This window comes from Osmerus mordax, chromosome 3 (genome assembly GCF_038355195.1).
Source record: "Osmerus mordax isolate fOsmMor3 chromosome 3, fOsmMor3.pri, whole genome shotgun sequence".
Taxonomy (NCBI): domain Eukaryota; kingdom Metazoa; phylum Chordata; class Actinopteri; order Osmeriformes; family Osmeridae; genus Osmerus; species Osmerus mordax.
In genome coordinates this window covers 16,074,737-16,102,385 of record NC_090052.1, presented here as the reverse complement: position 1 = coordinate 16,102,385, position 27,649 = coordinate 16,074,737, and the positions used below count along the sequence as shown (strand labels likewise).

Here is a 27,649-nt window from a genome sequence, read left to right as displayed (position 1 = left end):
GAGTTCGTTCCTATGGTTCGTTCTTGCACCGCAGATAGTCCCGATATTTATAGCATATTTTTCATCTGAGGAAATTAAAATGAGTAGGTAAATCAATAGTATACATTGTTATACTTATAGGATATCTGCTTGTCATTATGTATGCTATTTGTATTTATCCATCGGACCTCATCACGGAACAGGGATTGTGGAGACGTTTGTTTTCTCCCCGGTACAAAAATGCCGACGTACACAATGCTTTGTAGTAAAGCAATGCTGCAGTCGAACAGTGAGAAATCCATAAGACAACTTTTTAAATGATTTATCACACCATTATCCGGTAATTATGGGAGATAATATCCCGTGCTCCCAGCTAGATGAGAGACCGCCTGTTGAAAAGGAAGATTCTGAACAGGTAGATGAAAAGATCAGTCAAATAGTAGAGGATACACCGTCAGAAGAGGAGGATGAAGAAGCACTGCCACACTCGGAAATACTGGACATCTTTGAAGAGGGGCTGGCACGGCTTGTGCAGGACCCTCTGCTTTGTGACCTGCCAATTCAGGTTGATTGTACTAATTATTAGGCAAAGATTATTTTTATATTTCTTATTTGATAGTAGCCTATGTCCTTCTATGTCTCCACTCTGTTTAGGTACAGTTAGTTGCAGTAATCACCAATATCATTGTTTGATCATATGTTTCATATGCATTTTTTTATAGGTAACTCTAGAAGAGATCAATTCACAAATAGCTTTGGAGTATGGTCAGGCCATGACTGTCCGAATATTAAAAGCTGATGGTGAAGTGATGCGTGAGTTGACATCTTCCTTTAATCAATATTGTAGCCTGGGAACCAGACCAAAATGTGAGTTCTTGGTTTATTTTCCCTGGTAGATGGGACTGAATTGGAGGTTAGCCTATAATTGGGAACTTAAATGTAGTTGGGGGGAAAAAACATCTTGCAGCAAAATCTTGGTAAAAACAACCATATTTAATGAAATAACCAAAAATCCAGGTTCAAGCTTTGTTCCATTTGAACCATGGCCACCCTCCCTTTCAAACAGATTTCTCACTCAAAATCACAACTGTTTATCTGATTGGGGACAGGTTTACTATGGTAACTAATACGATAACTATACAGAGGAGTGCCATTGAGACATTTTTGTAAACGACCAAAATGAGGTTTTGTTGCTCTGATTGGTTTAATTTATCACATTTCATACAATTGTGTCCAGAGGCATTTTGGTCTTTGCCCCTTGATAACGTCCCTTGGATCCTGAAAATTAACTCAGAGGATCCAAACTAATACGCATTTGTAAATTTGTCTGGCGATGCTAGGTAATCAGTGTTATAAAATAACTGAGTGAAATGTTTTTTTTTTTTCAGTCTCTTGCACTTTTTGATGTAGACTTGTTGTAACCAATATGTATAAAAAGTACCTGATGTAATATTTCAGCCATAGTTGTGGTGCAAAATGCAACAGTACTGGATTTGAAGAAGGCCATCTGCAGATTCATGGAGCTCAAACAGCAGAGGGAGGGAGGAGTGAAATACATTAGCTGGTATTTCTTACACACACCATATACATACAAGCCAATCTCTGGAAATTTCCGACAATAAAAACAAAAAAGTTGTCATTACAAAAAATAACATTTCGATTGTATTGTTTTGTGCAGGAGGTATGTTTGGAGAACATTTCATTTAATGTTCCAAGGGGAGAAGCTTGAGGATGACAAAACAAAACTAAAAGAGTAAGAATTTATAGAACATGAATTTCAATGTGTATCATGTGACCATCACCACCACCACCACTGCTATTAATATCTTAAATGGATAAAATGTTTTATTGACATTATTGTCATGTTGGAATGTCTTTTCTAATATTTTTTTTACTTCTTTAGCTATGGAATCAGGAACAGAGATGAAGTGACATTCATGAAGAGGCTGAGGAAGAAATGACATTGACGGACAGTCATTTTTTGCTATTTTCGACCAAATGTTCTTGATCAAATTAATAATCTGTAATTGATATATGTCAATTATTGCTAAACCAATAGCATATTTTAGGAAATAGAATGTTTTATCACAGTTATCTAGTTAAGACTGGTAATTGTATGTCAGCTTTCTGATTTGCAATGCAAATCATCTGTTTTCAAAGGCCTTTTGGCTGTTACATAATATGCAAACTATACCTACAGTGGAATTTATGCTAGTTGTGGCACCCTCCATTTGTCTCTTATGAAAAAGTTATTACTTTTAATTACACTTTGTAACACACTTTGTGTGTTTTATTTCAGACCTTTACCGTGTCAGCTTGTCGTTGCCCTATTGGAGTTCTTTAAAATCAAAGATGACATGTTAGGGCCAGGTGGAAATGTCACTGAACGTAATATATATTTTTTGGTATTTGTCTTTTTTTAAACTATTTTCTATGTGTTTGCTTTGTAAAAATGTGTACAGTTGCCCTTGTGATGGAATAAAATTTGAGTTACATCATACTGTCTATGAATCTTATCTATTTTTGTAATCCCACAAGCTTGGTTTGAATAAATTATAATTTCCCTGTGACAGTTTAACTTCCTTTTGTATCTTCCTTCTACAGCACAACAACATTAGAAGGGGGAGCAGAATACGACCAACAAGTCACCATTATCACGGTTATCTTGCAGCCTGGTTGCGTTATAAGGGTGAGCTGAATTTTCTAATAAATATTTGAGTTGCCTTTAACATGTGCCTGACATGAAAGCAACGTGTTATAGTAAAATTCTGGACTTACTCTAAGTGGTTTACCTGGTGTTACTCCTGGTTCTCTTCAGCCAGCACAATGGCAGACCGGTCTGAGCAACAGGAGCTGGAGAAGATATCAATGAAGTTAAACAGCTTATCGTTCAAGAAGAATCAGCTTAATGACCGCCGTAACATGCTTATTGTGCTGCAGGATTACAAGAGCCATGTGAACTATACCAGTGCAGGTATAAAAGCAGCATGCTTTTATTGTTCTGTGTATGGAAGTGATTGGGGCTGAAAACATATCGTCAAATGTTTAGTATAAATGTCCTTTCTGTAGATTTTCACAATGATGATCCTTGTTTGGCTTAATAGCTCAAAGAAAGTATATCATTTTGTATTGGTTATTTGTTAAGTGGATATGTAATGAAGTTTCTGGAGACCCAGTATAGTCGTTTTTTCTAACGAAAGTCCTGTTTTTTGTTGGCCAGGAAACAGCTCAGCGCAGCAGTATGAGATTGATTGCATCGATGCTGAGCTGAGGGAGGTGGCTGAAAAGATGAAAGAGATGCAGGAGTTCTATGATGAGCTTAGCCAAAAACGAAAGATAGGTGGATCTACATTTCTTAAAAGTATTGTACTGTCACCAGAGCATATTTCATCTTTATTCTAACCATGACTTTTCCCTTTCTTTTAAAGACGTTATTCATCAGAGTGGCTCGTCTGTTTTACCTCTTAGCCCTGAGCCCTACATTATTCTAATTGAAGCCCCACCCATGACACCAGGTTAGTCAGGTGTGCATGGCTTTGAAAAGTAATTTCAGATTTAATGGATTTGAATGTTTTTGAATGTTACCTTAAACACAGAAGAAGCTGACATTTACATTTTTCTAATAGTATTTTGATATTTTCTATAGCTCCCATTGTGATTCTGGACGTGACAAAACTCCCCCCGTGGCCGAGCCAAACACAGTGCCCAGAGTGTCGACAATTCATCACCACAGAAACTGTCACTTCAATTGGAAGTGTGAGCTGCTTGGTGTGCGTTATGTTGGCTATGATTGGGTATGTTTCCCTCCTGTTCTACCATGTCTTTGTAGTTCTTCAGAGGACAGGAAATGTCCAGGAAATACAGCCATCTATGAAGATGTTATGGAATATTTTTCTTGCTAATATTTGATATTTATTTGTTCTTTGTTCACAGCTGCTTGGCGGGCTGCTGCTTCCTTCCTTTCTGCACTAATTACTTCAAGGACGTCACCCACAAATGCCCAAAGTGTAGAACCTGCATCCACAAAATCACAAAGCTTTGATGGATAGGTTATGTGCTGGAACTCAGAAAGATAAGTCTTTTTCAGGCTCTACCAGAACACAGAACCCATTCTTGAATGTAACAGTCCATATAAACATACAGTGCCATTGTATTATACTGTTTATACTTTAAGCTACTTTAATGTAAAATGTCAATATATGAAATTAAACAGATCAACAGTCTATGGTACATTTTAATTGACACAATAAGGCTATATACACATTTCAATATGGAAAACACATTACCCAAACATTATGGCTATTTACAAGGGGATCTCACATCTGCTACATTTGTATAAAATGTATAACATACTTTATATACATAATATCTACACAATGTGCAAAACATAACATACTGACAATGCAGCACATGCTTCCTATACTGAGAAAGTCTCATTCAGATGGAAAACAATTTGAATGGGGAAATTAGGCATTGATGCTCAGCTAGAAATACAGTGACAGGAGGAGGTCATTTTCAAAACGTTGTTGGTTATAAACTCACAGTATTATTTGCATTTATATTTAAGTGCTTGGATTGTCATATTCATTGACATATGTTTTCTATCATTTGGGGTTTCTAAAAAATACTTTGAGTGTAGCAATCAATGTGTAAAATGCCTCTAGCATATAAAAATATACAGTAAATGAAATCTTTGGCAAAGTAAGTCAATCATATTTGGCCAGTAGATGTCACTATGATCACATTTTTACAACATGAACTTGAGTCGTGAACATAATTTAAACTAACTGTGTTACCAATATAATCTCAGTCTAAGTTCAGTTAAATGGACTGTTCAAGCACTGATATTTTGAATTGGGTCATCCAATGTTTTGACATTAGGTCCCTCTAATTCTCTACATCAATGCGGGCTGGGAGCCACATGGAGATGCAGTTATGGCAACACATTTGGGCCACGGCACCATTTCTGGCAGCACTATGACATTGTCAAAACGCACATTTCTCCTATATCACATAAACGCATCTTAAAAGTCTCATTCGGATTCTAAATTCTCATCTAAATCTAATAAGTAATCAGTTTGGATCAGACTTCCTATCTGGCAGAAGGTCAAAGTAAGTAGGTTACTAGGTTAACCTAAGTAAACCCTGTCTGATCACGTGTGCTGGAACTAAACTTAAGGTTGTCATCCATAGTGAGGTGTGATGTTAAATTTGTGGTTAAAAGCATAATGAAACATACAGTTCATCCATATTTGTACTGCCTTGCCCCCTATGAAGGCAACAGTGTAGGTGTAGTCATGTTCTCAAGTAATGCTGGCTAATTCCACATTTAAATATGTCAAGAATGATTGTTATACAGCTGCCGTATAGGGATGTGTGCAGCAGGTGGTCTCTAATGCCACTTCTGACTACTCCCCCCTCCAAAGATTTTTGTTGCAAAACATGTCCCTACAGGTATCTACATTCCTCGTTATGATTATGGAAAGAATGGTAAATTAGCACAAAGAAACAGTGGTCGGAGTGACAGTGGTAGAACCATTTTACTGTCTTTGACTGATTATTCCTCAAGATGTACTGAGGAAATTCAGTGGTCTTACTGCCTCACTACAGAGAGAGCCCATCTTCAAAGTGAGTGGGTCTTTATTAGGTACATACTGTACTTTTGTTGGAATTGGCGGTATTAAGGTCAGAGGGCAAGCAAACTCAGTCTAATGAGGAATGAGAACTGCTGGCTTTAGCAGTAAGACAGCACAGTGAAGTCTGGAGAACCTCGTACAACATAAAGCTCATAAGTGATCTCACAAGGAGACTCGTGTCTCTCAGTCCCAGTGCAGCTGCAAGTCGTGGGAGTCCAGAAAATCAGAGGAGAAGACTCCTGAGGAAGCTGAGATGCCCAGAGGGTTAAGCCCCCCTGCTGGTACGGGCATGGTAAGGTCCAGCCACTCCATGTTGTCCAGGTTGGTGTCCTGCAGGTGGTAGGAGGAGGGAGGTGTGGCGTCATTGAAGCCCAGCTCGTTGGTGTCCATGGGAGACTGTGGAGTGTTGAGCAGCTGGCTGTGCAGTTCCTCCATCAACCTCAGAGTCCGTGGCTCTGCGCCCCCGGCCAGTGTGCAGTCTAAAAAGGTCTCAAGCTGGTTGTCTGTGGCCAGGGCCACCAGGCTGGGTGGGGGGGACCGGGTGGGGCCAGGTGGCCGGGCCACATGGATCTGGGGTGGGGGACGGGACAGCACTGTGTTAATGGGTAGGGTGGTGACACTGGCTGTCACAGGAAGCAGCTTGTCCTGGAAGGGATGGTCCTGTCTGCTGAAGGGGGATATCTCTGTCAAAGAGAAGTAGACAAGAAGGGTTAAGAAACCAGATAAACCGGTCAGCAACAAAAAAGATAAGGTATATTCCTAACCTCCACTTTCTATCAACACATCAAACAGGTCGTCCATGTGCTGGCTGGTTGCATTGGGAACCTGGAAGAACAAAAACCAGTTAGGGACTACCAGACTGTGTGGGTCACTGAGTATTGTAAATGATTTCATTTCTCACCTGAACAGCAGTCTGCATGCTGCGGGTCTGTTTGACTGCCTCCTCATAGCGGGGTGGGTCCTTACTCTTTGGAACATGGTTAATGAAGGTCGGCTGCTGCAGGATATAGGTTGGCTGGCAAGGAGAAGGAGTCTGGAAGACAGAAACAACATTGTCAACATATTCCGGCTCACATCAAAAACGATAAGGCTAAGTTTACATGAATACCTGAACATCGTGTCACTACCTTTGTGGGCACGTTAGCGATCGCTTGGTTGGTCGAGGCCCTGGCAGGGGACCTGCTCCCTGGAGAGGAGTTGAGGAAACCTTGGGTCATGTCTGTCATGGCCTGACCTTGACGCTGGTTCTGGCCCTGGCCATGTGTTGGTCTGATCTGGAAACCTGAGCCTGAGGTGGTACATAGTGGGACTGTCTGTGAAGAAATGAGTAGCGGTCAACGCTGCAGTGGTTCACATTCCCTCTGGGAGGACTCAACAACGGGTGGCACTGATGAACATTCCTGCCCGAAGTCATAGGAAGTGGTTGGTTGCCTTCTCTCTGGGAGGAATAAACAGGGTATCTTAGTGGACTACACATTCTCTCCAGGGACAAAACGCAAGGCGCGGGTTGTTGTAGTGGCATGTGTGTGCAACACAGTGCACACTCCTGAGTTGTAATTCAGGCTGGCTGGATGGATGGTGAGTGCAGACAGTCTTTTGGAGAAAGTAGCCAGAGAGCTGTCTGCTTGGCCGTCACTCAGCACCTGCTTCAGTAACCCGAGCTAAGGGAGGCCGCCTTTGGATGTTATTACTTTAAAGAAAAAGCGAAGAGTATTATGATAGAAAGGTCAATAAGAAGGAAGTGTGGGGGGGGGGGATATTTGATTCAGTCCATGACCATTCAACTAAATTGTGGTATTACAAAGTGAAATCATTTCATAACTGAGTTATCCTCAGGAGAAAACAGAGCCATGGGACACAGAGACAGCAGGTGTAGAAAAGCAGTCAATCTTCTCAAGGTTCTCACCTGCTCCATGGGCTGTGTCTGAGGCTGTTGATGAGTGGTGCTTTGTTGAGGTACTGATGCCTCGGTTTTCTGAAGCACCTGAGTCTGGATGAGGCCTGGAGATGCAGTGCTCATAGTGGTCTTGAGGGCTGGTTGTCTGACTGGCAATTTGATGCCATTGTTTGGGAGACGGATGTTGGTGCAGCAGGCCGGGAGGGAGACAGGCAGCAGGATCTGAGTTCCAGGCTGGGCCGCCAGCATGGTTTGAGGCTGTCTGGGGGCTGTCTGAGGTACTTGCTGCTGACTGAGGAAGAACTGGGGCATTGGAGCCGCGTGGAGCTGGGTTGCAGGCTCCTCTTGTTTCACCACAGCTGGCAGGGCTGGAAGGCCGCACACGGCCGAGCAGTTTGGGGAAGCTCTGCTCTCCTCTTTGACCCGGGCTGGTGGGCTAGGTTCTGGCTGTGAGGCCCCTTGGATCTTCTTCTCCACCTCCAGCTGCATCTTCAGCTCCTCCACCAATTTCTGCTCCCGCTCCAGCTTCCTGATCAACTCCTCGATCTGGCGCTCCTTCTCGTGCAGCCGCTGGTCCTTCTCGGATGTCCTGGTCTCCATGAAGCTGTCCTCCAGAGGGGCTCTGTGAGGGGAAGTTCCGGAGGAAGCAGGGCAGGCTGGGGAGAGAGTCCCTGGCATCCGAAAGCGACCGTCCACTGTCCCGGCCTCCTCCATGCCCAGGCTGGACACCTCTGAGGGCACAGGGGACACAGGCGGGGTGGAGCTCATGTTGTCTGGCTGGGGTGTCTCTGTGAGGGCTGTCACCTCCATGGTAGAGGCTGGCTGGGCGCTCCAGTTCTCCTGATAAGGCTTTAGCCTCTCGATCAGATCCGTCTTGGTGCCAGATACCGGCAGCCCTCTCAGTTTCAGCTCCATTTTCAGCTCTGCAACCTAAAGTTCACGGAATAATGAATATTCTCAGTCATATCGTGACACACTCTTATCACCTGTGTCTATCCATACAAAATACTTCTGTATTTTGTGGTCTGTTATACAGATGTGTTTCATATGAAGGTGACACACAGTGATGGTGATGGATGGCAAAGGGCATTACCTTCATTTCATCCAGGTTGGCAGGTAACTGGCCAGGCTTGCGGTTGGTCAGGGTCTGGTTTGGCCGCACAGTGGCGCCACTGGGAACAGACACCACAATGGGAGTGGACAGACCACTACCATTCAGGGCCACACTAGAGCAGCTGCTCTGGGCCTCATCCCCGGGCCTGTGGCAGCAAGACAAGGGAAAGAAGGAAGTATTTAGACGTGTGAGAAACAGTTTCCTGTATAATGGTCTGTCACAATCAACAGCTTCTGTGCAGGACAATGCAGACAGAAATATAACTTTGAACAATAAGAGGCTCAGAGGAAAACGGATTCGGAGGATTATCTCTCCGGGCGACAGGTGTTAGCTGTTTGTTGAAAATGTTCATATTTGCATACAACATCATTCAGAAAAGCCGATGTTTGCATTCACGGTATGGCCGATACACAATCGCTAAAACTAAGCCAAACTAAGCCCTGGCACAAAGTTATCAGTCTATAAAGATAAAGGCTGAGTACTTTATGTGGCCCTGACACTTTCCTATCTCTGGGTGTACAGTATGAAAGGAGTCTCTGTGTGTGTGGGGGGGGGGGGGGGGGGGGGGGGGAGCCTACTTGAGCAGAGCAGGTAGGATGGCCTGGTAGTTGTAGTGCTGCTGCTGTTGGCTGAGGATCTGCAGCTGGAGAAACTGCTGCTGCTGGTGAAGTAGGCGGGCGTAGGCCGAGTCCATGGGCGCCTCGTTGGGCTCCTGTTTCTGGTCGGGGGGGATGTACTGGTGGTACTTGAGCTTCTTCACGCGAGGCTTGGACTCTTTGTTCTTTTTGCTGCGGCTCTTGTCACTTGAAGTCTTAGGCTGGCTTTGCTGTACACAATCAAAACAATTGTAAAATAAATATCAGTTAGATACAGGGGGGGGCAGTTCAGACCTCAGTTGAGACATTGTGGAGGAAATGGGGCAATTTTTTGAAGAATTGAATGTCAGGTTCTAGAGTAAAGATGAACATGTAACCGTTTGCCAGTATTGTGTCACTTCTTAGTGAAGTGGAACCATTTCACAGTTTGAATTGAAGAGGTGGAGTATTGTTTTCTTTTTATTGTGAGGAATTGTGTGGCTCAGTGAAAAAGACAGGATGAGGAAATAGAGAGTGGAAAGGGATGTGATGTGACCCTTATTGTTTCACTACCTGGAAATTACAGGATACACATGAAAATGGCTCGGCATCTGAGAAATGGTTAGGGAGAGTGTACAAGTGCGTCATTTGACCTGAATTGATGAGAGCAAGTTAAGTAAATTCTCTGTATCCTTTAGGCCCTGCTGTTCTTTGAACTGTGTCTGACTTGGCTGAGCATTGCCTTTTAACTCACTCCTGAACTGAGTCTTTCAGTATGACAAAACAAAGCTCTACTGTCCTCCACTGACATTGTATGTCTGATTATATTCCTAAAGGAAGCTGCCTAAAACCCACAGCAGATCTGAGAGAGTCAAATATCAGGGGTGACTTTCATGTTTGGAGGGTATAAATAGTCTTTAGAGAAAGCTTGTTCAGCAAGTGTGGATCAGAAAGGCAAAGCATCTTTACTGTTTAAAAAATGTGCGTCTCAAATTATAATGACTTCCTTTAACCTTTGGAAATTGCTCGGTCATAACCTCTAGTGATAATAAACTTCAAAAGGTATTTGCTTAAGCACCTCACTGAACTGGTGTTACATAATCTTTATAGCTTCACACACACATTCTGTTAGAAGCCTTTCCCCAGACTCGAATGCTGTATTTCAGTCCTCAAAATATTGACTTGGCTTACCAAACTTTTTTAATTACAATTGTAGCTCACCTTTATGAGGGTAGGCCCTGTTTTAGCAGGAGCGACAGAAGGGATTGGTTGAGGCACAGTTGTCAGTCGATTGTTTTGCTGCTCATTGGTGGATGCAAAATTGAGGACATCTGGTGCGGACTGGGATGTAGGTGGACAGTACTGAGATAGAAAGATATAAACCACATGGCCACTTCAGTTAGGGGAGGAGGAATGAAAACCCCCTCCCACACAAATCCAGGGGGCCGTCAACTGGAAAAAAATACTTCACTCAGACAACAAAAGACGGATGGCTCTTTACACAAAAGAAAACCTAATGAAAGAAACATGTTTTGGCGAGCTATCATCCACAACAAATCAGCAAGTCAATCCATCCAAAAGTCATATAACAGCATTGAAAAAGAAATCCTCTAACCCCACAAAATCATAGAACTCATGCCATGTGTTATACAAGCGGAGGACAGATTGTTTCACCAAGCAGGATATTCCGGGTGTTTAGGCGTGGGCAGGGGGACCCACCTGCAGAGCGCAGCTGGTGGGAGGGGAGGTAGAGGGGGCCTCTGTCCCCCTGGGCTCCCTCGGGGAGGCGGAGGAGCTCTGGGACTCCTGACTGGCAGGTTGCTCGGGGGACAGGGTGTCACTGCTGTCCTCTTCAAAGTTGTACACATCTGGTGTCTTGGGGTGTTTCTCCTCACCATCTGCGGGGTCAACACCGACAAATCGTCACAGCATGACTTATTAGTTCAAAGAACACAATAGGGGAAGCAATGGCTTCTTTTTTTCTCACGGCATTTCAAAGACATTTGATTTTGGTTTCGGTTTTCCAGGCTACAACATCCTGAAAAGGTTCGGGTTGACCTTTGTGGGTCAAAGGTAGCAACACGGTTCTATCCCTGGAGATAAAGGATTTTCTAAGAGTGTTCTCTACCGATGATGACCTCCTTGGCGCTGGTGTCAACCGGCAGGATGTTCTTCTCCACCAGCTCCATGGGTCCAGGCCGCTGGGCGATCTTCTCATTCAGGTCGTCAGCCAACCTGGCCCTCTTCAGCATCATCTGGGTGGCCTGCAGGGAGGGCTCTGCGTGGGTCTCTGCGGGACAGGCGGGGAAGACAGGGGATCTTCAGCGCTCTAACCAGCCACAGTGGTCAGGCTTCTCTGCTCTACGACCCCGGTGACTCACTGCAGAGAGTCCTGCAGAGTTGTGTAAACTACAAACCATTTGAAATGCCTTTCGTATGGTGAGATAAGGAGTTTACTCATCTCCCTGTGCAAAGTACTGGTCATCCGCATCCTTATCGCAAAGCTAACCAGGGCTGCGTTTCCCGAAAGCGGCGTAAGCCTAAGTTGATCGTAGAATCCATCGTACGACGAATCTTAGTTTTACGGGCCGTTCCCAAAGACACCGTAGCTAAAGCGTCTCTTGAAAATATCGTAGCCCTTGAAAGCGCATAGATTAGCCTACTCCTTACAAGCATTTTTGGGAAATGCACGTAAAAAATAGCGATGGTTTCGTTATTTCGCTCGATCGTTGCTACGATCCATCGTTATCGGGAAGCGCAGCCCAGGCCGTGTGCTTACCTTGCAGGATGTGCATGCGGACCAGTTCAGAGCGTTGAGGCCTGCTGCGGATTTTGTGCTTCAAGAAGTTCTCAGTCTGTAAGAAAGAAAAGCGGCCCATGTCTTCACGGGTATTTGCATGACAGATGACCACAGGCCGGGCCTGTAGCTCAGTAAAGCCCAGTGGACAGCACAGTGGATGAGAGGAGTTGAGAGAGTCTCACCCTTGCCCTCTCCAGGCTGCGGATCTGCTCGTGAAAGACGGCGGGGGTTTTCAGGGCTGTGGGAAAGAAAACCAATGTCACCCAGTGAATGACCCCACCCAACTTGGCAATTGATTACAGATTACTGGTCATTATTGATTATTATTATTATTATCGTTGCCTTTTGTACAGTTTGGGAAGCAGAATAAAACCAACTATCTTGCATGATCAAATAAACTAAAAAGGGTTGAAACATCGAGAAAGAATACGGGTAGAGTGTGTGATATGGAAGAATGGGTGACTTATTTGATACTGCAACAGGAGAACAGAAATGCTGTTGTCCTTTTGCGAGTCGTGAGACACAGACAGAGACTTTGGCTGTGACACATTCATCCTGCCTTTGCCAAGGTCTGCTTACTCCGATTATTCACCTCTGCTAACAACACACGCAGTGTTTGCTTTAGACACACACACGCTAACCAAAGGGGGGGGGGGGCTCTAAGGAGTGTGTCAGAAGAGCAAAGCTAAACATTCCTGCTCGTCACCCAAACCCAACATACCTCCCCATAAGCCCTCTGTGTGGGAGAGCGGAACGCTTCACTCTGAGTGGCTCGGTGGGTTCCTACATTGGCCGTGTTGGGACAGCTCACAGTGGGGGTGACTGACCTCCAAGCGAAGGCCCAGTCGCTGACTCATGCAGCTCAGGGCAGCCTGACAAGAGCAAAGAGCCCAAGTGGAGGAGATCTCGGAGGCCTGAAAGTCCCAGTCCCGGGAGAGCCCTTTTGGCTCCAGCCGCTCCTCACGGCACTGAGAACCACGGTTTCTCTGCCTGTCCTGGTTGTGCCCAGTGTGAATCCTCTGCAGGTTTAGTTCTCTTTTATTAGAAGTGCCTCTAGTATCACCCTACCCCCTGGAGTCAGACCCAGCAGAAGACGGTTAAATGAGGCTGCTCTACTTGACTCGACTTTCAGACTTTCAGGAGGTTATTCGATGAGAGCCAATCCTTTCGTCGTGAGCCTGACCACTGATCTATACCTCACTGTGAGTTTAGGTTTTCCGGCACTCTCAGAATTCATTCTCCAAACATCATACGCCGGTTGTGGTAGAGGGCGGTTAAGACGTCAGTGACAGAAGAATTCTGCTCCTACATGGTTATTACAATAACAGCAAATCAAACCAGACAGAGTTGGCATCCTTGAAACAATGTTTTTGTCATCACGGTTCGAATCGAAAGGCAGCTTCCTTCCTTTAAGAGTGGCTTTCATAACATGTTAGAAGTTAATGGTTATACGTCAGACAGTTAAGCCTCCCTTAACTAGAGGGTAGAGCTCTACCCTGAGTGGTTGGAGGAACACAGCGACCATACTCACGTGGCATGATGCCCTGCTCCACCAGCTGCTCCCGGGTGCGCCTCTGCTGCAGGCGGAGCTGGAGGACTGTGAGAGAGCAGAGAACAAGAGGTCAGAGGTCAAACGCGCTATAACCTCCACTGACGACGGTGGTGCCATTACGGCCTGTAAATCTGCTTCAACCCACCAAACTGTCATTACTACACACACAGGCACGTTAATGAATCTATCAACTAACTACAGCCAAACCCCCTCCAGGAAGTGCTGTGTCTCTGCCACAGACATCCTACTTGCTTCCTGTAAAATTGACGGCTGACAGGATTACAACCTCTCCATTTACTGATAGGGCCCGTCTTTTGCTAAATGAACAAGATCGTTTCGCAAGATGTTTTACATCAAGTGCACGTCCTGAGCGAGTTAGGATTGGGACAGCGCAGAGGACTTATCTGAATGCAAATATGAAAGGTCAGAACAGAAAGCTACTTCAACTTGGTGAGCTAACATGGATAAGGAAGAAGATGTGTCTCTTTGACATATGGCTATGGAAGCTCTAGTCCAAAGTTTATGCGCAAGTCAGCTCAGAGCGGAGGAGGAATGATGTCATCCAAGAGGTGGATGAACCGTGTCTCTCTTCTAAGTGCCGCTCCATAAAAACGGAGATGCTTATAGTCTTGCTTTGGATGGGTAGAACACTGATCCATTAAGCCCCTGCGACTTCAAAAGACAAAAATGCCTTGGTCAAGAAGTTAAAAGATGTTTGGTCTTGTGCACAAGCTTCAAATCCTTGGACTACACTGAGTGTTATTTTTCCATAATAATACACGGCAGTACAAGGCCAGTTTAAACATTGATAAACATGCGAGCGTGGACATGTTATTTCAGCAGAATAACACTGCTCCTCAGAGAAAATATTTGAAGAGGAAGGTGACGGGTGACGGGTGATGTGACGAACGACGTGCTTTCACGTGCTGAGTTTCTGCTGACATTTACTTGGGGAGGCCTGCTCCCTGGCTCCAGCTAGAGGGACTCCACGCACACACACACACACACACAATAACACGCCAAGGCTGACTACAGTCCCCCGGGACAGGCATTGCGACTGACCAGGCCTCTGTGACTCACTCCAGCAAAAATAAACGAGGGAGCTGTGAGAACAAGGCCTGGGAACCATGGAGTCTGGGGGTGGTGTGTATTTGTGGGGGATGGCGGGGGGGGATCCACAGCGTGATGAGGGGTCTCGGTCCCACTGCCGGACAGACGAACACAGAGTCAGAAAGCTGAGGGGGTGGGTGGGGGCTGGGGCTGAGCCCGCACTCAAAGATCCCAAAAACTTTAACAGGCCCTCTGCTCTAGGGCTCAGAACAGAACACTGTGTTCTTCACTGCTATGTTTCCCATCACATATTTGTGCCACAGGGTCAGGGATATGACGAGCTTCTCAGGGATCCTTTGGTAAGATTGTGAAGAATGACCGTCGGTTGGTTTTGATACTCATATGCAGGCTGACATTCGTAAGAATGCTACAGGCAAGAAGATTTATGAGATGAATACTGCCCAGCATCAGGTCATGTGCTCTACCACTGTGGGACAACACCGGGGTTTATCTAGACATCCAGGTGGCAGGGAAGCCCATTCCTGAGGCCCTCCTTACATTTATTTAGCCAATGTCGATCCTGCTATTTTAGGTGAACCCTGGCTAACCTTTGCGTGATGCAAGTCCCCTTCAACTCCCCAGCTCTCCAGCAGAGCATAAACAGAAGTCCTTCTGAAACGCAGAGCGCATGCTTCTCTCAAATCCTTGTCTCCTGATCCGACCCTCTAATCCCCTACCCATGCTCCTCCCAATAAAACTCTTCTCTCCACCTTTCTGACATTTCTCTCAGAACAAATCATTGGTTTGGCTGTTCCTCCTGATCCCTGATTGGACCGACAAAACAGACACTGTTTGATAAACAGTCTGACTGTAACATAGGCTCTGTTCGACATGACTGAGGAGAATGCTATTCCATGCTGCAGCAGGGCAGATCCATGCAGCTGTCGAAGCCAACATACTTGTTTGAGTCTGCTTTCATTCACATTCCACACAGGTGGGGAATTATGCAGAGGCACTGCATCAAAAACTTCTCAGCCCATCTAAAAACATCACATGAATGGGAGGAACGGATCACTTCACCAGTCATAATAAAAGTTGACAACTCTCCTTCGTTGTTGAACAACGCATCATTGATAATCCATGGCACTGTCGAGAACGGTGTTGTCAAGATATGATGGGGGGGGGGGGAACGGCATATGAAGATCATGAAGAGAATCTTAACCTACAACATTTCCTGGCTCTATACGTCATTTAATCATGGCCAGGTCTATTTGACAATGACAGCCTTCAAAGGTGACATCTGTTTAGCTGGCAGCCTGAGGGCAACAAAGTGACATGGCAGTACCTTATTATCAGACGTCAATCAGCACAATCCTGGGTGACACACAACTCCTCCTGCAGATAGACTCAGGGGGACTTCCATCCATCAGATAACAAAAAGCTTTCAAACTAGTACTACCGTTTCCACTGCTTTGGTCTCCTTGGAAACCGTGGACAGTTTACAGTTTAAGTATAGGTGCCGGCCCTTCACACCTCAGTTCACTCAGTTCACTCCTACATCCCTCTGGCTGATAAAACACTATTCTAAAAAGCACATCCCTGCAGCACGTCTTCTCAATGAGGACTGACCAACATATTTGACCTCACACAGATCTGTGCTCCAGTTTGCTTCAACCGGCAACAGTACTGCATTAGAGCACAGCACATTTCTACACAAAAGACAGTCGAAGAGACTATCATACCTCGGACAAAGGCTGGCAGGTTGATCGGACGGATTCTGACTTGACACCGAGGTAGCAAAAATATTTAGACAAGCTATCAGCAAGACAGAGAGAGAAAGAGAGAACAACTGAATTTGAATTTACCCCTGCACACAACGGGGGTTTCCACATCAAGGCAGGCCATGGAAGTGAGAGACGGGTCGCTGAGCGGCCGAGTCTGGAGTCCCATGGGTTGATGAGGGCAGTGAGGAACGAGGAGGAGCAGGGAGGTTTGGTGGGTAAAGCCCCAGCGAGAAGCATACGAGATCTGGTTCTCCCAGGCGTCCACAGTCCCTCCCCTCGCTCACTCTGTCTGTCTCTCAGTCGGTCTCCGTGGAGTGAGTGTGTGTTCTCCTCATGCTGCTTCTCAGCCAGTGAGAGTCAGGAGGAGGGAACACAGGCTGCTATTGTTAACCCTCGCTGGGCCAGTCTGCTCTCTGCACTTTAGGCAGCGTACAATGATCCAGGCAATCATTTTCGAACCCACACACACACAACACACAACCTTTTCATAAGGTGTTTGCCCTTCACAGTAAAACAGTACCATTAACCAGCCAGAGCAACCCCAAAAAAACAACAACAGTTATTCATTAAAACACCTATTTTTAAGCCTTGGAAAAATGTCTACAGACCACCGAAATACTTACTGTAGAAAGACCTTCTTTGTCAAAAATTCCTTTCACCAATTCCACCAAAACAAACAATAGCTAACATTAAGTCTGAAAAAGGTCCATGTTTAGTTTTTCAAAACATTTTGTCACTGGATAAAAATGATCCAAAACAAACTATAGGGTCCACTGGGGTGTAAATGTTTATATCTGTCACTTTTTCCAGTTTTAAAGAATGTATTTCTGACATTTCAGCACTTTTATGATTGTTATCATTTAAAAGTTATGTTTTTCAGAGAAACATTACGCCAATATTATTTTATCTGTAGCTCTAACCATGTTTGCTGCAAGCTTTGCTGTCAGAGTCTCCAGTTGTGTACTAATATTGATTTAGGGGGAAATAACAAACAAGTCGAGGTGCAAACTAAAGAAATTAGATCACTATTCAATACAAGATAAGGTTGTATCCAACCCAACCACCCTTGTCAACTGTATTTTCTAGAAAATCATGTTCCACTGACAAAATAAACCAAACCGGTAAGAAACCTTTTCCAGAGGACACAAACTTAAGAACTAAAATATGTGAGTTTTCCAGCTAGTCAAAATAGATACAGGAGCAGTAGTCTAGATCTGCTCAATACAGGGTTAGAGATCAACCAGATCCTGCTGGCATGCTAAACCGACGTCCATGTTAACCAAACATCCAAACACAATAAAATCACAAAAACATTATAAAACAAAACAAATATCTGTGGTTGGCCACCAACATGCAATCGATCTGCTGGGGTAAAGTTGACAAGTGAAAGGAACCCACGTTTTCAAATAGATTAGGACTTCTGCTTCAAGGCAAGCAAGTAGCTTTAGAAAAGCACAACTAATCCTAGCCTAGCCACTGTTGTGAGGGTGAAGCCACAGGGGTCTTCTTCTAGGGGAGACAGGAAGTAGCGTGTCCTCCAGACGCTGCAGTGCGCATGCCTGGGAGTGTCAACTACTGCAGAGGAAGACAGGCTCCACCGGGAGGGGCTGATGGGAGAGCGGGGCTGAGTATTGATGTGTCTGCAGACCAGGGCAGGTAGAAAGAAGCAATCAATCGAGTGGTAAAGGGCTCGGGTCACTCTTCTGCAACAGATCTTTTCCACTGTGGCTTGCTCGTTCTCCCTACGTCAAGTGTCTCTTCGTACGAACATTGTGTACAGAGTCAAACTAAGAACAATGAAAGAGCCCGTAGTGCCTCTCCATCGATGTAAACAATGTTTGAAACACCCATATCGCATCTAGCTAATGTAAGCTATTTGGAAATTATTTATTAAACATTAACCTGAGAACACAAACACCGGATTCCTGTTTGGCTGTGATGATAAAGCAGACTGAGTCATGGGCTGAATCGTATCAGGGAGGAAGCATGGTGGGCTGGGATTGTGAGGGGCATGTCGTGTGATCACACAGAGACTGACATAAAACCTCAAACATGACATTAACAAGCTGTAAATGGCGGTCTCTTGGGCAGGGATGACCTGTGGGAACACACAGTACTGCATTCCCCATCTCTCTGGCCTCCTCATGGGACTCTGGGAAAAATGTCCTTGTGCCACTCAATGTGGGTGAATGCCAGCTATGCCCACCAGACATGCCCTGGCACACCCCCTCACCTTAGTTCACATTCCAGGGAGAAATTTCCAGACAGGGTTTTTTTTGGGGTGAGCTTGTGACATCCAAAAAGCTCTGTGATAGGAGTAGCAGATGAGGATCAGGAAGAGAATGGCCAAATGCCACAGATAACACATCGCACAATACCTTTTTATGAATGGTGGCTGAAAGTTGAACAGCAGGCATCACATAATATGTGACGTCCCCTAAATCAAATGACATAGGATCCTATCCTAATGATATGCTTCAAAGTGGACTTGTAAAAGCTGTTTATCGACAGCTGCTGAAACAACAAACTAAATACTTAGTGCCCAAGAGCAAGACTTTGGATCTTTAGGGACGGTTAAATCTGTGATTATGCGCTGGCTCCCAAATGCAATTCCAGTGTAATTCCCCTCTTCTCTCCACAAACAATTCTTTGGAGAGAGTTTGTTTTCTCAGTGTCAAGGCAGGCCTGCTGTTGAAAAGATGCCACACTGCTGTGAGCAGAGTGTTCTTGGACGCTGGTTCATGAAGGGGACTGCAACGGTCTGGCGGGTCCGCTCACCGTTCTTGCGCTCCACCAGGGGCGGCAGGGTCTGGCTGCTGGGCTGCAGCGACAGCACCTCCAGCTCGTGGGTGACGGCCTCGCTCCGGGGACTAGGGGCGCCGGGACACCCATCCCTTCCCAGAATCCCCTGGGGCTCCATGTGTCCTCGGGAGGAGGAGCTAGGGTCTCCTGGAAACCAGCGAGGGACAATAGTTGATTTGCAGAGGGCTTGGTGTGGATTCTGCAAAGAGGGGGAAAATTTATTATTACACATCATGGAGACTAGTGTGAAGAGCTGAACAATACGGCTTAATATTCAGTTAATCTGAGGCATCCGGTATCAATACAGTTTAAGATTAAACCACCCCAGTCTTCAATTTTTTCAGTTGGAGCCATTTGGTTTATCAGTCATATTCCATCTCTCTATAAATCTAAAATGTTATTTACACAAAGCAAATCTGCTGGCTGTTTCATAACCAAACAGCTATTTCGGTTGCAGCTTTGTTACCTCAGATGAACCTCAGTAGCCAGTCTCCTCAGAGAACAGGAGGAATAATCTTTGCATTGACAGACACCTTTCTATCCATAGTGCTGACATTTACATCTACCATCTGCTCAAGGTCTCGGCAGAGACAGTTCTTGTTTGATGCAGTCAGACTTCTCATTAGAATCACCCTGTGGTGCAGTTACTGTACAGTAAATTATAGTTATTTCCTCATGCTGCAGTCCACATGCTCTCAACCTTAACCCTAACCCAAGAATTCCAAGGCACGCCATCCAACTCAAGTAAGTATACTGTTCAAGCACCTCTCCTTCCTCCATTTCATTTGAGAAAAAAGCTGAAATACCTCAGTGTTTTTCCTGGCGAGCTATGACACAATCACACTGGCTTTTCACCAAACCTCCATACATCCCATCTCTATGCATAAACCAGACAGATATGTGAAACCTTACAGTACATTGTGTATACATGTCTTTATATGGTTCTCATCCCAGGCTTGAAGTGGCAGTGTAGACAGAGCACAGAGTGTAGCTATTCCACATCCAATAGAGACCGAGAATACAGGAGCAGAGAGGTCTAAATCCCAATAAATGGATTTCAGGCTGTTGCTTTACTCCTCTAAAGTCATCACTCCGGAAACCTGTCGTTTGGAGCCAGAGACAAGGCTTAGGACACTCCTGAGTTCCAAGCAACGTGTTAAAAGACTGTCTTTGTTTCCTGCTACTGCTGAAGCTGAACTGGCGGGCGTCCTATGGAGGACTGGCAGACTTGGCTGGACACAGACAATAATGGTATTCTGAGCATCATCCTGTCCTCTCAGCGTGTACACAACTCCTCATAGTCAGCTGTTAAACGCATCACCTTGGATTATTCGAGCCCTTTCTAGACAAACACAGGCTGATTTTTCATCCCTAATTCACCACACGGCACAAAATATCTTTCCGACCTAAATCCTGTGGCACAGGGGTACAGTCTGCAGAGCAGGGGAGGTTGAATGTTTATACGCCTTCGTATTATTGTGTCCTATCATTTAATACCAATCAATGAACTATCTGTTCTTAGAGTAACCTAGAGTGGGCAACTGCATCTCCGTCTCGAATATAACTTCTGTGTCACAGTGCTAACCATCTCTCAGACTAGGGGACTATCCCTCCTCAGATTCAGAGTCTCTCTCATGGGTTCCACCCCCCACCAGAGTGGTATGGGACCAGTAGCTGTGCTGCTCCAAAGAACCAGCTGTGTTGCATGGTTCTGGGCCAAGTAAAAGCTGAATATGGGAACTGATGTTGAAATTATCTATGAGTACCCATAGTTGTGTTGCAGTCATTAGGAGTGCCCGATAAGAATTCAACACAATGTAAAACACAGCCCATGGCTGCGATTCGGACGCACAAGGCACATTACTAAAACACTCTGATCTGCCACGTGATGTACTTTATGTTGTAAGTCAGAAGGTTCTTTGCAGTTAAAAGGGAGTCCGAACATGATCCCTTGAATATCAGCCAAGACTAATGTCCACTCTCAGCGTCCTGTTTATCTTCAATCAATGGCGATTTGATGGCTTCTTAGTTTACACTGTTCGATTCCAGTACACTGCATTAGGGATGTTTACAACTGCAGCCCTGCAGACCGTACAGTCCTGCCCATCACTGGAGCTGCTCCAGTTGGCCAAACACACCAGTCTTATCAGAGACGCATGTATAGAGATAAAAGTCTCCAGGCTCTCCAGACTCCAGTTCCATTATTAGCACTGTAGTACATCCTTTTACAACCTCTATGTGACCAAAAAAAAGCACACATGCTGATGTTGGCATTCAAACACCATTCTGCACATTGTTTTGCCTACGATTACATCCTGATTGGTGTTGATGTTCCTTTAAGCAGAGTATTTTTCATCTTGCACACTGTAACAAGTTGTTCCTGTCGTGCTGTGTTCCTTCTAAACTGATCTTTCACAAGGCAACTTCCCAACTTTCGTTCCAAAGAGAATGCATTTTCACATCAAAGTCTCTCCAGTATTAAAAAGCATGTGTGGCTTGTAAAAAAAGTGGAACTGGAATACTACAGAACTCTTCTCAGGTTACTTTGCACAAAGCACGATATCAAGATCAAACTCAGTTTTGTAACTAATATGATCAGTTTAGCTCCTTCGTCATAAGAAGATCAACAGAGCAGGTAGCCAGCAATAACATAGCAGAAAATTGTTATGAGCCATTCAGGCTGTTTTAAGACCACATCTTGCAGAGACCACATCTCATACTGAGAACAAACAATTGAGAGTCCTCCTGTTGGAATTGTACTGGTCTCTTTAACCAGATTCAGGTGCACTGTGGGAGATACCTTTACCTCACTGTGGTGTTTTTTGATCCCTGGAGGATTTGAATAGGGGCCGATTCTGGATGAATCCCAGGGGAGGTCTGGCTCAGACATTACATTTAATCTGTACCCACATGTGAATATAGTTAGGTCCTTCAACAGCACTAAACCCATTTATGGGCTGATCTCACCTAAAATTTTGAACTGAACTAAAATGACACAAGCTTGGCTATTAAACTATCTGGCAAACGGGACTAAACAAGATAAATGTCAAGTTGGATTCAATGTTGACTGTTCAAGACTGATGATTTTCAATTTGGCACTAGTGAGAGTCAGAGTGTCAGGTTGAGGTTTTGGGTGATTGATTCCAGAGTCATAAAACATTCAGATTACAAACTCTTGGCTTATAGTGCTATTTTCATTATTGAGAGGTTTGTTTCTTGGCACAATTTGACCCAACCAGCAGACAAAGTGTCACCTTTCGCAAGGAGATACGATCTAGCCAGGCCAGGTCTCCGGTAGAAGAAAACAACATGAAAGTCCTTTGTGTAGATTTGACACAAAGACAGGCGCAAATCACGACAATCATGAATAACAATACAATTTTACACTCATAATGTAAAAGTATTGATGTTTATGACCAAGGGGAGCAAACAATGACTCCCAGGGTCTCCCTGACACCCACCAACCTCCCATCTCTAGCCATCTCATAAGGAGCTCTGCTAGGCTCTCCACAGTTCAGTGCAGATGGTGGGAAAGCCAGGATGAAATCCCTACAGGCCTCACAGCTCACTTTGAAGCAGTGCTACATACAGTCCAGCTGCCAAGAATAGTCAATAAAAAGGCCTGGCTATGGCAGTGTCGGCCATATCATTATTGACAGCGATCATAGAAACACTCCAACACAGATGTATGCACTTGAGTTAATGTTTCTGGTGTCTTGATGCAACTTGGAGATGGCCAATTTGGATAATCGTGTAGACTATTGAATCATTTTATAAAATGTAGGTTCAAGAAAGATCGACTATAGAGCTGCATGAAACATAACCTTTTCTGTTGTTTTTTTGTTTTGTTTTCTTTCAAAACCTCATTAAGGGAATAGAACAACATCAGTAGATGGCGCTCCAGTGCATTTACAAAAGTGCGTCACTTCCTCACTGATGATGCTGTTGGAAACCATTATCTTGTTTTCAAGAATGTTGTTGTCCTTCCTCTGGGGCTTTCTATATTTTCTCCAGAAAGACTGATGGTAGGAAAAGAGAGCTTGGGTCACCATTGCCATTCCCGTAATGTAGTGTAACTATTTTGTAACACAGCTTTTATATATTTGGATTGGAATGGATTGGAGGGTAATAAGTGAAATATATTGCCCATTAAATCAATTTTATACCCTTAACTTTCGTAAAGTAACTTTCCAAATCTCAATACCAGCTTAGCCCCATGCCTGTAGCCTAACCTCAGGCACTGGATCAGGGCTTACCTGATGGAGAGGGATCCATGTAAGGACTAACTAAGTCATGATGTGCTTAGATTAAAAACAAAAGATAACCAACGCAAAATTCAACTCTAAATGTTTGTACTACTAAACAATGTATATTATTTGCTCCCAGGAAGGATATTAATTGGAGAGGAAAGTGCCACCAAAACAAAATAACTATTCACTATTACATATATCCACATGTAACCTTTACATAATACTGTATACCGCATGTCTTGTTAAATGTAAATATGCTCCAGGCTAAGAAATTACAAACTTGACAAGCTCATTGCAAATCATGGTTGCTCTGGAAACAGTAATTGGCCTGCACAGCATTAGCTAGGCCAGGTATTTATAGATGAGGGTCTCTTCACTGAAGAGGCCGTCCTGAGATATGGAAAACAGGCACACTGCATCATTCTAATTAATTACCCAAAATTCCCCATTTGGGCAATTTGCCCATCACTTTTGCCAGTGATTAAACAGCAAACACTTTGGAATGAATGTGTACAATGTGTCTGAATTATTGTCTTTTACCATACGGATCAGTTCCCCTGAACCTGATTAGTCTCACCTGTCGGAGAATAATGATCTACTTCCACTCCTGGCCCTGTGGCGGTATAAAACCTGTTATAGATTCTATCACCTCAGAATGTTCTGGATGCCAGTACCCCTCTCACACACCCACTAACTGGAACTTTAGGCATGACATCATTTACAGGCAAACGCAATATTCATTTATCTCCCCCAAGCAGATGGAATGAGTCAGATGGCATAGTGATCACATTTCCCCTCGGAGAATTACAAATGATAGATGACAGACAAAACATGTTGGGACACAAGCTGCCAGTATGACAACAGCAGCCTAGTTTCAGATATAGATACAAAGGTGAAGAATACTACAGGGGCTTTGTAAAGATGAGATTTTCCAATACTTTTTTTTTTAAACAGGCCTGAGCAGTTTCATGCCACATCTTGAACAGACAAAGGTACCTACCTTGTTTATAACCTGTCAGATCTATCCAAGGAAACACAGACAGGCTCATTTGGATCTTGAAGGTATGAACAGAGACCCAATGGTATCATTTATCACTTCTGAGATAAAATGAGCTACAAATATTACCTATAGAATGCTCTCTGCCTCATCCTATAGGCCTAAATGGAAAGTGGAGAGAGAACAGAGGAACCAGCTTGCAGCTTCCAACTGAATTCCGGACAAGTCAAGCAACACTGACTGCACCATACTGTTTATTTCTGTTTATATTTGATGATTAGACTACACACCAAGCAACGCTTCCTTTCTGTTGCACAGGCCACAACAATAAGACATGAGAAATTATTAGAAAAGAAAGAAATCATGAAACAAAATGAAATCCTACAAATATACGACATATTAGAGATGCCATAAGTGGAGGTCAGCTGAAGAGCTCAAAATAGCTGACAGTACTGGCCAGAATAAGCAGCCGGAGGAAAACAAAACGTGTCTTTTTCATATGTGTCTCAGAGCATGTCTCATCATATCACAACGCACAGAAAAAAGAAAGAAAACACACTAAGTCTGTTGCAGCTGAGAGGGGGAGGGGTAATTCCTCTACACATCCCCCCCCCACCAAATTCCCTCATTCCAACCACTGTAACTTTCCCATAAGTCTAACACATTCTCCAGTGGCCATTCCTAACAACTTCACACATGGTGTGTGACCCTCCCACTTCCTCTATGGGTCTGGGCCTCGCCACATTGAACTCATCAGGGGTCAATGGAGGAGGGGGCAACCTGACCGCAGACAGAAATAGCCTCCCAGCCGGCCAACTGGCATGCTGGAACTCATTGTGTGGGTCTGAGGGCAGGGGGAGGATCTGTTTTGGTCTACTATCACAGTGGACAGTGCGAGACCTCTGTTCACCAGGTGGCTGCTTTCCATGAAAAACATGGGACAGCTGTATTGTACAGCGATGTTAACACAACCTTAGAAACACAAACAATATTAATCAGTAGACTACTTCCCAGAACACCAATTATAAATCAATAGCTTTCATGGTACCATCAAATCAAGGTGGTAACATGAAGGCAATATACAAACAGTGATACACTCTCTCTGTAATCTAATATACCAATGCTCATGGAGTAACATCAGGGCTAACTCCAGTAAGAAGTCGTTCATGGAGGATCTGCTCCGTGGTTTAACTCAGTCACAGGCTTCTTGTCCTGATGTCTTAGGAGAGAGCATGGACTTTTTGTTCATCCCAACATACCCCTAAATTGTAATAATACATTCAAGCAATTCCACTGAATGGAAACATAGGCCTGGTGTTGTCAACGGGGAAACCTTTCAAAAGAATTATAGCTCAGAAGGTGTGTGAACGTTGTTTACAGAATTCACTGGGCCAAGAGTAACAGGGGACAAATGTTTATGTCATGACTTGAATGTATCTGAATCATATTCACACAAAAAAAACATGTGTCTCTAATTCAACTCCTATGGAGTAGATATAGTGTTCTGCTATATACACTTCAATGTCTCCAGAAAAGAATAGGAATAACATTTGTTCACAGAAATAATAGGTAACAATAACAGTGTAAGCACAGCCCCCAACTTCAGACAGCACAGTGGGCTGAGAACACAGAGTCCAGATCCCCAGGGACCTATGCAGTCTCACACTCACTATAAATATCCAGGCAACATTCTGGGTTCCAAGCCCTGCTATGTCAAAGCACAGCTGGCCTGCGTTCCCTCACTGTAAAACACCCACAGTTGACTCACTGATGGACATAAATAAGTCAAGTGAAACTATAGTGAATGATATCAGTTAAGTAAAAATATACCACAGCACTTTTGATCTTAACTGTCCATTCAGGCCTATGTGTAAAAATGTAACAATACATGGTCACTGCGGTTACTGTAATAATATTGTGTTTCTTTGAGTTGCAGTGACGAGTAGGCTATACACAGGGTGGCGAATAAACATTCTAGGATACACAACCGCTAAACACCTTTTAAACTCAACACAGTTGTCATACATTAAACAGACCCTTTAAACTCCACAGTGACAGTTTGTGTTGGAGGTGTTGGCCATTTTGGAGGTGTGAAAAAGATAACATTTTTAATTTTTTTTATAGGTGCAAGTAATAGAACTTAATCCCTCAAAATGATGCATAATACATCATTGTTAGTAAGAGTAGACAAAGGCAAAACCATCTCTTCAAAAACAACCAAAATATATAAGGTGCAAAACGCTGCAACTCACACCTCCCAATCAAAAAGTTATTTTATCTCACTCCCTGAGGGCGTCTCTTGAGATACAAAAATTTATTTTCGCTCCATTCATTGGCTGTCATCCCTTAGGAGCTGATTTACTTCCTGTTTCAACTCTGGGAAACAGTTAAAATGCCCTGATTACAGACATTTCCTTTCTTCATCATTCACAGGGATGGCTTAGATGGATGCAGTATTTACTCAGGCCTGCAGCAGAGAACACTAGCAGGACATGGGTTCCCACCAACAGCTGGATGCATGTACACCCTGCTGGTGTCAAAGGTTGCTAGCAATCTTGTGCAGTTATGTTTCCCTAATGAGACACATCATAGTGTTGATGGTATTTATGAACAAAATGTATTCGTTTCTATACAGTTTTACATACAGGTCTATACAATTTTTAGACAGGTATATGTTTACATCTTTTTATTTGTCTCATTGTTAACTGAATTGCCAATAATGTAAAAAGGCAAGTACTTGTACATTACTGGTTTCTGTAATATTCTATTCAACACTTAAATTGTGATGGAAAATATGTTGTCTGATATTTTGATAATACATGCAAACGAGTATCATTATAAAAAGTATAAATTTTCATACAGAATATTTAAACTTTTTTTTAGAACATAAGCAAACAAATGACCTGACACCGTTTTATATTAATTTGCAGAACTGTCTCCACGACACCGTCTGAGTTTATGGCAGTTATAATTTGTCAGCTAACTAAGTGATAAAGTTGCTACATCTTTCTACGAGCTTTTGTATTTTAGGAAAAACTATTTAAAGACAGAGAGAGACAAACAGCAAATCTTACCACCACTACCCCTTAACGTCCTTTGGTTATGAATGCACACAAAATTACTCACGTCTGTTTGGAGAGAAGAATTGATAAACAAGTGTTTTGTTTTTCTCCTTTGTAAGTGAAGTTGTCGGTCTTCGAAAAAGATGGCCGA

At 43.9% G+C, this 27,649-nt stretch overlaps 3 protein-coding genes across 5 annotated transcripts; 2 read left to right on the top strand and 1 right to left on the bottom strand.

Annotated features, from left to right (window-relative positions):
* The first annotated feature begins 174 nt into the window (after nt 1-174).
* On the top strand, nt 175-2,477 carry snrnp25 (small nuclear ribonucleoprotein 25). The gene is made up of 5 exons (XM_067233617.1): nt 175-544; nt 702-792; nt 1,438-1,543; nt 1,658-1,732; nt 1,883-2,477. The coding sequence occupies exons 1-5, from the start codon at nt 326-328 to the stop codon at nt 1,938-1,940; spliced, it is 549 nt and encodes a 182-aa protein (XP_067089718.1). The 5' UTR covers nt 175-325; the 3' UTR covers nt 1,941-2,477.
* Nucleotides 2,220-4,211, top strand: LOC136941182 (uncharacterized). Of its 2 annotated transcripts, none has more exons than XM_067233615.1 (7): nt 2,220-2,384; nt 2,584-2,668; nt 2,798-2,953; nt 3,200-3,319; nt 3,408-3,494; nt 3,626-3,773; nt 3,913-4,211. In XM_067233615.1, exons 1-7 carry the CDS (start codon nt 2,220-2,222, stop codon nt 4,019-4,021), a joined length of 870 nt encoding a protein of 289 aa, XP_067089716.1. In that variant the 3' UTR covers nt 4,022-4,211. The 2 variants fall into 2 exon arrangements, with proteins under 2 accessions (XP_067089716.1, XP_067089717.1); XM_067233616.1 differs by having other exon boundaries at nt 2,236-2,367; nt 3,913-4,209.
* Nucleotides 4,196-27,649, bottom strand: mrtfbb (myocardin related transcription factor Bb). Of its 2 annotated transcripts, XM_067233606.1 has the most exons (15): nt 27,563-27,649; nt 19,166-19,388; nt 13,533-13,598; nt 12,184-12,239; nt 11,981-12,056; nt 11,330-11,491; nt 10,921-11,099; nt 10,423-10,563; nt 9,205-9,452; nt 8,606-8,771; nt 7,522-8,442; nt 6,743-6,928; nt 6,517-6,648; nt 6,380-6,440; nt 4,196-6,298 (listed from the first exon to the last, which is right to left on the bottom strand). In XM_067233606.1, exons 2-15 carry the CDS (start codon nt 19,305-19,307, stop codon nt 5,799-5,801), a joined length of 3,036 nt encoding a protein of 1,011 aa, XP_067089707.1. In that variant the 5' UTR covers nt 19,308-19,388; nt 27,563-27,649; the 3' UTR covers nt 4,196-5,798. The 2 variants fall into 2 exon arrangements, with proteins under 2 accessions (XP_067089707.1, XP_067089708.1); XM_067233607.1 differs by lacking the exons at nt 19,166-19,388; nt 27,563-27,649 and adding an exon at nt 16,469-16,673.

Excerpts from the sequence above, each read along its gene's own strand:
- snrnp25 (XM_067233617.1), top strand. The coding sequence starts at position 326 with ATGGGAGATAATATCCCGTGCTCCCAGCTAGATGAGAGACCGCCTGTT. Across the intron at positions 545-701 it reads TTTGTGACCTGCCAATTCAG|GTAACTCTAGAAGAGATCAA; the intron begins GTTGATTGTACT and ends ATTTTTTTATAG. Across the intron at positions 793-1,437 it reads AGCTGATGGTGAAGTGATGC|CCATAGTTGTGGTGCAAAAT; the intron begins GTGAGTTGACAT and ends GTAATATTTCAG.
- LOC136941182 (XM_067233615.1), top strand. The coding sequence starts at position 2,220 with ATGAAAAAGTTATTACTTTTAATTACACTTTGTAACACACTTTGTGTG. Across the intron at positions 2,669-2,797 it reads AGCCTGGTTGCGTTATAAGG|CCAGCACAATGGCAGACCGG; the intron begins GTGAGCTGAATT and ends GGTTCTCTTCAG. Across the intron at positions 2,954-3,199 it reads TGTGAACTATACCAGTGCAG|GAAACAGCTCAGCGCAGCAG; the intron begins GTATAAAAGCAG and ends TTTGTTGGCCAG.
- mrtfbb (XM_067233606.1), bottom strand. The coding sequence starts at position 19,307 with ATGGAGCCCCAGGGGATTCTGGGAAGGGATGGGTGTCCCGGCGCCCCT. Across the intron at positions 11,100-11,329 it reads CGCCAAGGAGGTCATCATCG|ATGGTGAGGAGAAACACCCC; the intron begins GTAGAGAACACT and ends TTGACCCCGCAG. Across the intron at positions 8,443-8,605 it reads CCAACCTGGATGAAATGAAG|GTTGCAGAGCTGAAAATGGA; the intron begins GTAATGCCCTTT and ends CGTGAACTTTAG.